Source organism: Marmota marmota, unplaced genomic scaffold, assembly GCF_001458135.2.
Source record: "Marmota marmota marmota unplaced genomic scaffold, marMar, whole genome shotgun sequence".
Classification (NCBI taxonomy): domain Eukaryota; kingdom Metazoa; phylum Chordata; class Mammalia; order Rodentia; family Sciuridae; genus Marmota; species Marmota marmota.
Genome location: NW_025999842.1, coordinates 25,063,579 through 25,076,802, shown reverse-complemented (window position 1 = coordinate 25,076,802; position 13,224 = coordinate 25,063,579). Strand labels below are relative to the sequence as shown.

Here is a 13,224-nt window from a genome sequence, read left to right as displayed (position 1 = left end):
GGGGGGTTGGAGAGGTGGGTACTGAGATTGAACTCAGGGGCACTCAACCACTGAGCCACATCCCCATTCCTACTTTGTATTTTATTTAGAGACAGGGTCTCACTGAGTTACTTAGTGCCCATTGCCGAGGCTGGCTTTGAACTCACGTTCCTCCTGCCTCAGCCTCCCAAGCTGCTGGGATTACAGACATGTGACACCTCGCCCAGCCTGGTCCCTTTTGAGTGATAGAATTATCAAAGTGCCATTGCGATTCAAAACAAAATATCACTCTCTGGTTTGCATGCTGCTTCCCTTTCCCAAGCCCAAGTATCCTATTTTAGTTTCTCCAGAAGGCACATAGGGGAGGAAATAGAGAAAGGGATGGGATCTTTGCTCATCTGCAATAGTTTGTGGGTCTATCTTGGCTGCTTACTGTCTGGCGTGTGCCCACATGCCAGCTACCCCAGTGGTACTCTTTTAGTGAGATGCCCTCAGTTCTGGGAGTCTCTCTGCTGTTGTTCCCCTGTCTGGGTCATGCACTCTCTGGCTGACCGTTTGCACCACCCCATCCTCCCCAAGGCTTCTGCTCCTGGCAGTATTCCCTTGAGATTCACACCTCCCTGCTGCTCCCCCTCTATTCTTTTTCAGCAGGGATCTTTTAAGATAACTTAAGGCCAGCTCTTTCCTGGTGCCTCTTGTCACAAGGGAAGCCCCATCTGTGGGTCACTTCATCCTGCAAGGAGAGGCTGCGTTTACCACTGCCTGCCTCACCTGCTTGTGAGGACCTTGGGCCACCTCCTGCCCTCAGTCTTTCCTGAACATGCTGGACTACTGTGCTCAGGAACTAAAGCTCCCTTGTGCCCCCAGGGTGTAGCACAAAACAGATAGCAGGCATTGGCTCTGATGGACAGAAATGTCAGTTATTTGATATAGACCATGAGGCTTTAGTTGAAGTGCAGGATTGTGGAGGGATAGATGTGGTCATGTTTTAGAAGATTCTATTGGATAAAATTTAAAAATCTCTATTTTGGTCCATTGTGAGCATTTGGTGTTTGATGGTGAGGCGTTATAAAGATATCAAACATATTGAGCCGCTGTTCCCAGCAGAGGGTGCTCTAGAATGAAGATTGTGGAAGTGCATGAAGTCGCTTTAGAAAGGAGGAAGGAGAAAACGCCAAGCCTCTGTGTGATGATCCAGCCTACATGGAGAACCTGCTTCTACTGTACCTAATTTGTGAAAAAGTATTTTTTTTGTTGTTGTTTTTTGTTTTAACAAATGTAATCCTAAATCTTAATACTTGTCATATATCACCATGAACCAATTTAATATGTTCACTTGTCATCTTTAGTAATTAAAAAAAAACCATGTGCATAATTATATGTATATAATACACATATTACACACACACATTAATATGGAAAGTGCATCGCCTGATGCTTGACTCACAGCTGGCCCTTGGTAATGTTCACCGCCTTTCTCTCCCTGTTCAAGTTCATGCTCATGAGTACCATCAAGATCTCACCTTACAGGACATCCACAGGAAAGGCCAGGGATGTTCCTAAGGACATCCTTCTCTGCCCCTCACTTCTTGAGTATTTTTGACTTGGAGCTGAAATGGTTCAGCAGTCTTCTTCCTAGTTGGCACAGTTCATGCATTTATTTCCCCCAGTACCTAGTAATCCCTTGTCTAGTGTCCACCACTGTCTTCCTGTCCTTAGCACTGCCTTCTGTGGTAACATCCACCATGCTGATTAGAACATGGGATAATCTCTACAGCCTGGTCGGGAGGCAGAAAAGCCGGATGCCAAACTGCAGACCTACATGGGGCTAAAGCAGGAAGGATAATGCTGCTCTCTAGGCATAAAACAGCTCTTGACAGGAGAGATGTTTTTATAGTATAGGTTGATTAAGTTTCAAATATTAGAACATTTTGGATTTCAGATTTTTGGAGATGCTCAACATGTAGTAATGTTGGATTTAGTGATTAATCACTTTTCTCACCTGACCTATGTTATTGCTCAGTAAGAGAAAAAAGAAAACAGACAGAAGATTATTAAATAACTATGCTTCTCTGCCAGAGAAACCACCAGAGAGAGTAGAAAGTGGCTAGATGGTGTCAAGATTTACATTATTTATTTTAATTTGAATGGGTTTTCTTTTCATAGAATTTCCTCCTCTCTTTGTTGCGTGTAAAGCAGCACCTCATGTGTTGCTTGGATTGATTTATTTTTTCCCCATTGCTGCAGTGCCATACTGTACTGGGAAAGCTGGCTAATGCGATCTAATGACTGCCTTCCTGTTAGAAATGTTAGTTTAACGCATACTCGCATGTGCCTGTGGATTCTGCTGTGCTTCTCTTACTGACACTCTTTTTTATTATAAATCCATAAATGAATCCTGTTTATGAAAAGCCATCATTGTAGGTGGTTAGTTTGACATTTAAAAGTTTTCCCAAAAATTAAGTGTTGGAAACATAATTAATATTAAAGGAATGTTGTTATGATTCACAACTATTGTGAAAGGAATCCAAAGGAGTCAGTAAAACAAATTTGATGAAGTTTTCTGCTCTGAGAGGAACATGATGAACTCTCAAAGCTATTAAAATTCACTTTCACTTCTTTTGTTAGTATCCGGGACAATTTCAAGTGTCACCACTTTTTAGTATACCTTATGAATACTCAATTTATTCTTTTATTGTAACATAGAAGACACTTTCCTCAGCCTGAAGAAGTGCATGTAGATTCAAATCATAGAAAAACTTTCTTCATCTTCTAAGTGGAAAAATTATACATATCAAAGAAATTTCATGTCCATGAAGATTTAGTTATTAACCCAAGACCACATGACTTGAATTGAGCAGCTCCAGCATAAAATAGTTTTTTTGAGTTTTTCTTTGAAAATAATATGTTTGATAAAAGGCTACATTTCTTTGTATACATAAATATTAGTTTGTTTCCTGTCGTCTTGAAGGGCATCTAATTTTATAGATAGTTAAGCGATTAGAGAGGAAAATGTTAAACACTTTTCTCTGGATCTCCCTTAGCAGGAAGGAAGCCTCGCTCACTTGGATCATTGGAAAAACCCAGCTATTGTATCATGAAATAGTACTGACTGAGCGTTCATCAGCTTTTAAAGTTTTATTTTGCTGGTAATCAAAATAATAACATAGGTTTATTTTTAAAAAATAAAGATCCCATTTTTTCAGGGAAATTTCTATTATTGATATAGTAATATCTGTTCCATACTTTTTTTTTCTGTAGATTCACACATGTCAATCAAATGACCTGAGGTAGATCTGACGAACTCCTGTAAAAATGGAGTAGTTTGACCAGGGCTGATCCAAATAAATCACACTTACATGAGCCATTAACTGAAGACATTAACTGTAAGACCATTTATTTGGAACTAGATTCTCCTGGCTGCTGTTTATTTTCTCTAAATTCTGTGGGTTTTCACTTTATGGGTTTTGGAGGAGTTATATTTATGGTTATGCTAAGTTGCCTGAATAGTGTGTGTGTTAGACCAGCGTGTGTGAACCTAACAGAATAAAATAGAAAATGCATACTCTAATGTTTGTTATTTATCAAAGATTTTCTTGGTAAATATCACTGTCTCAGTGTAGCCTAATACTACAGTATGCACAATTAAAAGTTAATGAATTAATGTGGCTTCTTTTATAAAAGTGTAAAATGCAGTGCCCTGTTTTTTGGTAAATGTACGTAAGTCTGCCAGTAACCATTGGGTGGCCTCTTCAAAAACAGAAGCCAACACTTCTGAAGGTTTCTCAGGTTAGTATGAAATATGCCAAGGGGAGAAGCCACAGAGGGTGGAGGGAATGCTTCTTTCCCATTCCTCTGACCTCCCTGCAGAGCAGTATTTTTTGATGAGTTTTTCCACAGCTAGACATGAGGGATTGGAGTTCACAGCTCAGCTGATTCATAGCCCTAAGCCACATTCTTTTATGTCTACCTTATTAGCAGTAAAAATCAGTATCTTGGTTCTCCATCAGTGGAATCCTGATTCAGCACTCAGGCAGGGAGACGTGTTCTGCTTGGGCCTGCCCAGAGGACTGAGTGGAACTACAGTGGCCATGGCTTTGCTGTTCCACACACTGAGTATTTACCGGATGTCGTTGATATCTGGCATACTGTTACAGGTCAGGTTTCCTGGGAAGCAGATGCAGAGGTCAAAGGTTGTGCACTGTAAGTTTAGTGTGAGTACTTTCAAAGTCTCTGCCTTGGTAGGGAGTGAAGGCCCAGAGGGAGAAGGTGAGCTGCAACACACTCATTACTGAGGCCTTGCCAGTTTTTCAGGGAGCTAATCTAGGTTAACCCTTCAGCCTTCTGCTGACCCCAGGGAGGACAGTCATCTGGGTCTCCTGAATTAACCATTCCTTGTATGTTTGATGGACCCCAAAGAATGTAATGTTCTAGGGGGAGGTCATGCGCTTCAACGTGAGGAGGAATCCTCTACAGATTCTCAGCTGAGAGCTGTCTGCTCTAGCACCCAGCAAGGGATGAACGTGTCAGTCCGAGAGGGTGGCTTACCCTGCATCTAGTATGTATGCTGATGACTGTCACAGAGATATACACCTGAGAATGAGTGTGTATAGCTCAAATGTATATTAGACAGCTCTCTGTACTGGATTCCTATACTAGCATAGCAGTGGTAAGAATGGAAAATCTCAAGCAACTTCTTTTAGGAGAATTCTCTCTCTCCTTCAGGAGGCAGTAAAGGACCATCCTTACCAGTAGCCTTCCCAGATCTCACTCTTCTTCCCAAACCCCTCCCTGTTATATGCTCTTTTCCAACACTCCGTCATACTTTATGCTTCTTGCTATTAACGTCCAACAATATGGATCATTCTTTGTCTGTCTTCTACCTTATCCTGAGCTCGTGAAATCCCTGTCCTATTGATCTGTGTATTCCAGCCTAGGTCAGCAGAAGACACCAGGTGGACCTCAGTAAATGCTGATTGAATAAACAGTCTCGGCCCTGACTCCCCTGAATAGTGGCTGGTTGTGTTTGGTGTCACAGAAGAGATGGAAAGTTGGCTGGGACCTAGATTTTCCTATTTAAACCAGCTGCCTTTGGTGACAGTGGCCATGTCCCTTCACTCTGCACAAAGGAATATACTTTGTTATCAGGAGGTTTTTGTCCTTGAACCTCTGTCTGGTAGTTACCTTTGATGAACTGGGCTGGACCACCCAGAGGATCCATTTTACAATTACTAGTGATATATCCAAGTAGCCTTAGCCAAAGTGAGCTGATAAGGGGCTTTCCCCTTTCACTCAGACCCAAATGCTGCACCGATCAGAAGTTAAGTTTCAGGGAAATCTGCCAGGGAAGAGGAGCCAAGGAAAGAGGGAAGAATGAGGTATTTCCTAAGCCCAGGGAGAGGGCTCTCCCTAAACTGGGGAAAATAGGCCTTCAGACAGTCACTACGGCAGGAGTAAAGAGGGTGGCCTTTGTCCTTGTTCTTTTCCTCTCTCCTTCAGATGTTTGTCTGGTTATGGAGAATGAAAAAACTAAGTACCAGTGAATTACCAATGGTATTTACCTATCTGTAGAATACCACACTCTTTGTAGAACTAGATTTTTTTTCCTTTGTACAAATACTTTTATCAATATAGATAGTAGTACTTTCTTCCTTCATTAACATTTTCTAAATATTGGTCAATACTCAAAATATAATCCAAATGACTTCATAGAATTAAACTGTCAAACTAATGTGTATATTAAAAATTGACAATAATAAGAATGGTAAAGAGTTTTAGCTTTCCTCCCTGTTGGTAATATTAGAAATGCAAGTTATCAATTTAATAACAGCAAATGTCAATTTTTCATTTTTGTTAGTTCCTAGGATTTTGTTTTTGTTAATGTTTTATTTACATAAATGGTAGATTTTTATGAAATGAAGTGATTTTAAAAATTGGCTTAAAATGATACAAACATAAAGCAGAAGAAAAGTGTGAAAAGCATTAATATTATATATTTTGTAATTGGTCAAGCTAATGTTAATTGCAAAACATCAGTGTTCGTAAATCAGATTAATAGCTTCCAGAGAACAGTTATTCTAGTTGCTGTCATATTGCTTTCAAAAATAACATTTTGCAAAGTGGAATTTGTGTTATTTTTGAAGGCCCAATGGGCCCTTGATTTTCCTGCTGTTTTGTTTTTCCTTTATGATTCAGGAAAATCACTTTATTCTGTTCATATTCAAAAGTCTTCCTCAACGAGATTTTTACCTTCTCCCAAATATTCCCCAAAATCATCTTTTAAATGACCTTGAAATAGTCTTGTGAGGCTGTCATTAGGAAAGTGTTACAATTGATTAAATTTTAGTGGGAAAAAGTGTATTTCTAATCTGTATATTTTGGAGCAAATGACTTGGAAATGATTTTGTGATATGAGACCTTGAGCACTGTAAGGTGTTTCCAGTTTAGCAAATTTTAGTGCCTATAGAATATCTCTGAATTGTAATGAAGAGAATTATAGGGAAGAAGACTGAGTTAGTTAGCATTCTAACAGCAGTGTGCTTTGGAACTTCCTGCCTTAGATTAAATATAAACTGCTACAACTATTGAGTCCAGCCAGAAATGCTGAGAAGAGCTCATTAGATGTGCTGGAGACAGCTGCCATGGAAGATTTGGTGTGGTACTTGCAGTGATTTTTACTGTTCTGTCTTTTTCTTGACTGAATCGATGCAGCTGAATTAGCCATCATTTACAATTGATGTAGCATGACTTTAAGCACTAAGCTCTACAGATTCTGTCTTTATTTAAAGGACAAGAGAACAAAAGCTTGAAGTATTGTTAATGAGGCTGCTTTCGATTTTGTTTAATAAAATTATAATTGAGAGATTGCTGATGATATTCTTAATACTGGATGGCCTAAAAAGGTAGGATTAAAATTCTGAACATAGTTTATTAGCTATTTATAAAGCTAACGCTTTTACATTCTATTTTTCTTTAAGCTAAAGTTAAAGCATATAAAATTAAAGCTTAAGGAAATACAGAATGTATAACTTATAAACCAATCAAAGAAGGAAAAACATTCATAAAGAAATTTATACTGATACAGGGAAAGGGGTAGCTCAGTGGTTGAGTGTGTGCTTAGAAATACAACTGAGTTCAACCCCCAGCACCAAAAATAAAATGAGAGAAAGTCACACTGATAAAATAAAGAAAAAAGGAGAAAAGCATGTTGAATGGGATACTCAAAATTGAGTATGGAAGTCATTATATCAGCAAAATAGTTAATGAATTAAAAATACAGATTCTTAGATTGTATTTTAAAAATTAAATTGCAAGAGACAGTCTGGTTAGTTCCTAGGATTTAGTTTTTGTTAATATTTTATTGACATAAATGGTAGATTTTTATGAAATGAATTATTCAGACAACACTCAAAATGTCCACAATGACAACCACCATGGGGTAACTGGTACTGACTAGCCCTCCTGCCATTTATAGCTGGAAAACTGTATGAAGTAAACAAGCAACTGTTTTCAGATATTGGTCATTTGTCACCCAGACCTGACCCATGAGAGGAGAGTCCTGTAATTGCCCCAGCTTTCTGCCTGAGAGTATTTTTTTGGACCCTAGCACAAGGATGAGGAACTCTGAGATTACAGTCTCACTGAATTAGGATCCAAATAGACTGAAGCCACTGGAATTTTTAGGGCAGAGTGCCAAAGGCCGGAACTATCCATTAAGAGTCTCAAAATTGGCCTTTAAATCCCTTTGTGTGTTTGGCTATGAAGTGATACATGCGTTCAATGAGATTCCATAACTCAAGCTAAGAACACAACTTGAGAGCTATAAACTGACAACTACCAAAGGTTTGACAAGGCTGGGAGATGTTCACATTCTGATCAGAGTGGAAAGATCTGTGAACACACAGCATTTTCAACAGAGACCCTAGGGAGGCCATATCTTAGCAGTAGGTTTATACACCTTACTCGGCAAAGCTTGAAAGCAAACCTTGAATGGATCCAGCTGATGTATTAAGGAACTAATTGTCTCAAATGTTTTAAATCATATTAGAAAGAAAAATATTCAGACAACATTCAAAATGTCCAGAATCCAATTTTAAGTTACTCTATGTATAAGGAAGTAGAAAAATATGACTAATAACCATGAGAAAAATTAGTAGAAATAGATCCAAAAATGACAGAATTAACATACAGGGACTTTAAAAAAGTTATTATAAAAATAATCTTAATTGAATGATATTTTATAACTCAAGCTAAGAACACAACCTGAGAGCTATAAATTTTTAGAAAATTTTGATATAAAGCAAAGAAATAGAAAAAACAAATATGAGTCGCATTTGTCTAGAGATAATAAATTCTGAAATGAAAGAATTTCGGCATAAGTTCAATAGTAGTTAGATACTATAAAAGAAAACATCAGTAAATTTGAAAACAGGACACTTGAAACTAAAATCACAAAGAGAAAAACTAAAACAAATAAGATACCAGCTCATTGACCTGTAGGACAATACCAGGTAGGGATGAGGGGACAAAAGAATGTACATCAGAAATACATGGCCAAAACTGTTACAAATTTGATGAACTGTTCAAACCCACAGATCTAAGGAGCCCAACAAATCACAAACAGGCTGTTAAGCAAAGTTCATTATAATCAATTTGCAGAAAACCAAATATAACGAGAAAATGTTAAAAGCAGTGAGAATAGGAAACACACATTACATACGGGAAACAAAAATAAGAAATGACATGATTTCTCATCTGAAACAGTACATGTCAGAAAACAGTGGAAAGATACCTTCTTAATGGGCGTGCCTTGACTGCTGTATTTAACACTGCAGTCCTTCCCCACACATCTTATCCTCCTTACTAAAACCTGTTAGTGTTCTCCATGGCATTTATCACTGCATAGTATGGGTTGGATCTGGAGGAATGTCACCCAAAAGCTCATTTGTTAATGGCCTGGTCTCCAAAGTAGCAATGTCCAGAGGTGTAGCTTTTAGGAAATGGTTGGAACATGAGAGGTCTAAATTCATCAATACATTAATCCATTTGCTGGATTAGCAATTGGAATGGATGTTGGGGTTGGGGGTAGGGGAAGCTGTAAGTAGGTGGGACATGGCTAAAGGAAGTAGGTCACTATCGGGTATGTCATAGGGACTATACCTTGTCCCTGACGCTTTCCCACACCCTCTTTTAGCTTCCTTGTGCTGTGAGCTTAGTGACTTTCCTCTACCATACCCTTCTGCCATGTTTCTGCTTTGAAGCCAGCTAACTGTAGACAGAAACCTCTGAAGCCAAGAGCTGACATAAACCTTTCCTTCTAGTTACTTGTTACAGCAACAAAAAGCTGAGTAACACATTGCTATTTCCATATTTATATGTTTTTCTCCTTTATTAGATGTAGCATTTTTTTCAAAGTTGTTCCCTGTTGTATCTTTAATATCTAGAAGCATGTCTTGCACATAATAGATGCCTAATAAATAGCTATTGAATGAAAGAAATGAAAGATGAATAACACTTGGTATTGTATTAAGGTTCTCCAGAGAAGAAGAACCAACAGGGTATGTGTGCGAGTGTGTTTGTAGACAAGATTTTAAGGAATCCATTTCTGTGATTGGAAGTATGACAAGTCCTAAATCTACAGGATGGAGACTTAGGGAAGGGTTTCAATTGAGTCTAAAAGCAGTCTGCTGGCTGATTTTCCTCCCCTCTTTCTCAGGGAAGGATTAGTTCTTGTAAATCCTTCACTTGATTGAATGAGGCCCACCCACACTTTGGAGTAAAAGGTGCTTTACTCCAAGTTCACTCATTTAAATATAATCTCATCTTAAAAACATCATCACAGAAACATCTTGAATAATGTCTAACAAAATAACATCATAATAAGGGTGTGGAATAGTCTTATACATAGTAGTATAAAGTCTGTATAGTACAGTATATAGTAGTGTATAGTCTTAAACTACTGCCATGTAACACCATAAATTGGTACAACCACTTTGGAGAATAATTTGGCAACATCTAATAATATTTGAATATGTGTGTATCCTACTCTGAGCAATGTTACTTCTGTTTCTATGTCCTGGGATGCACTTTAGATCACAGATAAAGCTTAAAATTTTTTCTGAAGAATTGTTTGTAATAGTACAAAAATGGAAACAATCTAAATATATTATGGCTGGAAGAGGAATCAGGGTTTAATAGTGTGCAGGAGTTAGAAAGAATGAATTAGAATTACGTATACCAACATGGACTAATTGTAAAAGTTTAATGAAAAAAAATTAGTTGCAAAAGGATTTTTTTTATAGTTTGATACCACTTTTGTACACTTTGACAACTCAATAATATATTGTTTGTTGCAATGGATTTTTAATCAAGATTTTTTCACTACCCAAGATTCTGCTGATTTCATACTCAAAAGGGAAATCCTCAGAAGCACAGACCTTTCATCTCAGATCTTGTGGTAGAGGTGACTAAAGATGTGCATAACAAGTTATTCAGTGGAAACTTGCTCATGTGACCAGTGGACTTCTTGTATCTACACCCACTTCTCTCATTCTTATTCATTTAGGACAATGACTTTTAAAATATGTAACCTATAAACAAACTTAAAAGTCAAGAATGCCAGTGTTCCAAAGACAGATTGCACATATTTTCAGTTAAAGAATAGATGGAAGAATTGAAATTAAAAAAAAAATCACATGGGAGTCATAACATTCAGTTGCACCTATTGATATTTTTTACTTAAGTAACTCAGTATGTTTTCTTTAAGAGTGAAATAAATTGAAATTGATGTACTGTTTTTTTCTTATTAAGATTTTTTTTTTAATTAGATCTTAAGTTTGGGGTAAAGACATTGCATTTGAAGTTAACCTTATTTTTTTATTTAACACTTAACAATCTTCTCAAAAAAAGTCTGTTCTGATCAGGCCTCTGCACTGTTTTTGTCTCCTTTGTAGTTATCTGATGACGGGCGCTATGTCTTGTTATCAATAAGGGAGGGATGTGATCCAGTGAACCGACTCTGGTACTGTGACCTGCAGCAGGAATCCAATGGCATCACTGGTATGTTATTTTTCAGACACAGATAATTATTCCAGGAAGCTCCATGAAAAAGCAATTATTTTGATTTTCTAATTGATTTTCTAAGAAATCTTCTTCCATTCTACCATATCATCTCAGTTCATATGATTTTATTCTTATAAAATGAAGAAAAATGGGACGAAGCATTTTCTTTGTAGAGTAAGGTTAACCATGTTTTGTGCACTTGAGTGTGAAAATATCCAGATGGAAAGTGTTAGGGAGAAGCTGCCCATTGGTTTGTAAAGTCTTATAACTATCTAGATGTAATGGTGCAAACCGTCACAGGTGAGGGGTTATTAGAAAAGAAAGATTTGCCAGATTAACAGACAGCTCCTCAGTATGGAGCTACATGCACAGTAACAGCCTGATTTTGCTTCCTGAAGACTTATATGTTGGAATGGGAAGCATAGAACCAGCCATTCTGAAGATGGTTCATTTTTAATGTTATCTTCCAACATCTGTCATACCAACACTGTCATCAAGTGTGAAAGCTTTGCAATAGCATAATTTACTATGCCTCAGATAGACCGTGAATCTCTGTCAGACAGGCTGACATCTGGATAAGGGCACTGAACTAATTATACCATGTTCTGGTTAATGAAAAATAAATATATTGTAGAGATGCTTGAATTAGATTTTCAAAATGACAATATTGAGTGCATTTCTGTAATAATTTATTTAACCTCTTTAATATCTAAACCTGCATTACATGATTATATGAAAATATTTACTTCTGATTGGGTATCCTGTCATTTTTAAACTTCTGAGCCGATCCACATGCTGGCATTCTTAGATACTACAGAGCACCATTCACACAAAAACCTGGATGAAGTTAGCAACCTTTTTTTTCTGGTGTTAAATATATATCTCCATTTGATAAAGCTGTGTTATTGTCTTCAGTTAAAAATAAAAATAGGTACACCCATTTTGGTCTCAAGAAAACTATAACAACCATGCCAGTGTTCACATTCTCTGACATTCCTCACCACTATGTCTACATAGAACTGAGCAAACCTCTTAGGGTTGAATGTGAATGAAGTAGTGTTGCTGTTCTGCACACAGTTCCTATGTGATTCTGAGATGGTAGAAAGGACCTAACCTTTCTCCAGTTTATTAAAAATTCCAATTATAGTGTTCTTCCTCAAGAGAGCACTGTTTTCATTTTCTATTTATAACTGCATTATGTCTTTAAATTATTAAGTAGGCTTATGTTATTAAAAGATGCAAGGTAACAAATTAAAAAATACAAATTGCTTAACTTGCTTCAAATAGGGACAAAATTCCATGCATGTACTTGTATATTAAACTATTATTGCTTAATGCACTTTAAAAAGAGCTAGCAGTATACTTTGAATGAAACAGGTAAATACTGCCTAAACTCAAAGAAACTTTTTTTGTTTCCTTCCCAATGTCCGTATCTTTCCCTTTTTTTACCCCTCTCTCATTTTATCAGAAAATGCTAGGAATTAGAGAAGAGAATACAATAGACAAGAGATTGGGATTCCAAAAGGAACATGGTGTGGAGGTGCACTAGGCCCTCAAAAACAAGATTCTAAACAGTGTAGCGATGAAGGAATGTGAGAACACAAAGGAGAAGCATCTGAGAAACCCTAAGTGGCTATGTGAAGACACAAAAAGAAAGAACAAATTATGTCTCTTACTGTGTGCTCACAACAAAGATCACTTCTGTGACCTCAAAATGTAGGGGGTGGATTTCTCCCCGCCAACAAGCAAGCATTCCATCTGCAGTGGTTACCTACTGGGTGTCCTTCAATTCAATTCAGTTGTGACCCCATCTTCCCAGAGATAGCATCAGATCCTGCAGGTTGAACAATCAGTCCCATGAGTTTACCCCCACTTAGGACCCAGTCACAAGTCCAGACTCTGGATTTCTGACTTAGTGGCTACCAGTTGGGGTTCCTACTTATTGTGTTCAGTTAATTTGCAAGAGTAGCTCACAGAATGGAGAAAAACACTATACTTAAATTTGCTAGTTTATTTTAAAGGAGACAAACAGCCAGGTGAAGAAATATAGAGAGTGAGATCTGAAAGGGTCCCAGTGTGGGAACTTCTGGGACATGGAGTTGGACTGTGTTAACCTCCTGGCCCGTTTTTGTTCACCTTTCTGCAAGCCTCCACCTGTTCAGCTGTCTCGAAGCCCTTTGGGGG

General features: G+C 37.7%; 1 protein-coding gene across 1 annotated transcript in view; it reads left to right on the top strand.

Annotated features, from left to right (window-relative positions):
• LOC107154125 (prolyl endopeptidase) overlaps positions 1–13,224 on the top strand; it is a 112,040-nt gene that overhangs the window by 38,803 nt on the left and 60,013 nt on the right. Inside the window, exon 7 of the mRNA XM_015499715.2 lies at positions 10,932–11,037. Coding sequence (XP_015355201.1) covers positions 10,932–11,037 — 106 coding nt within the window. The remainder of the gene's footprint in view (positions 1–10,931; positions 11,038–13,224) is intronic.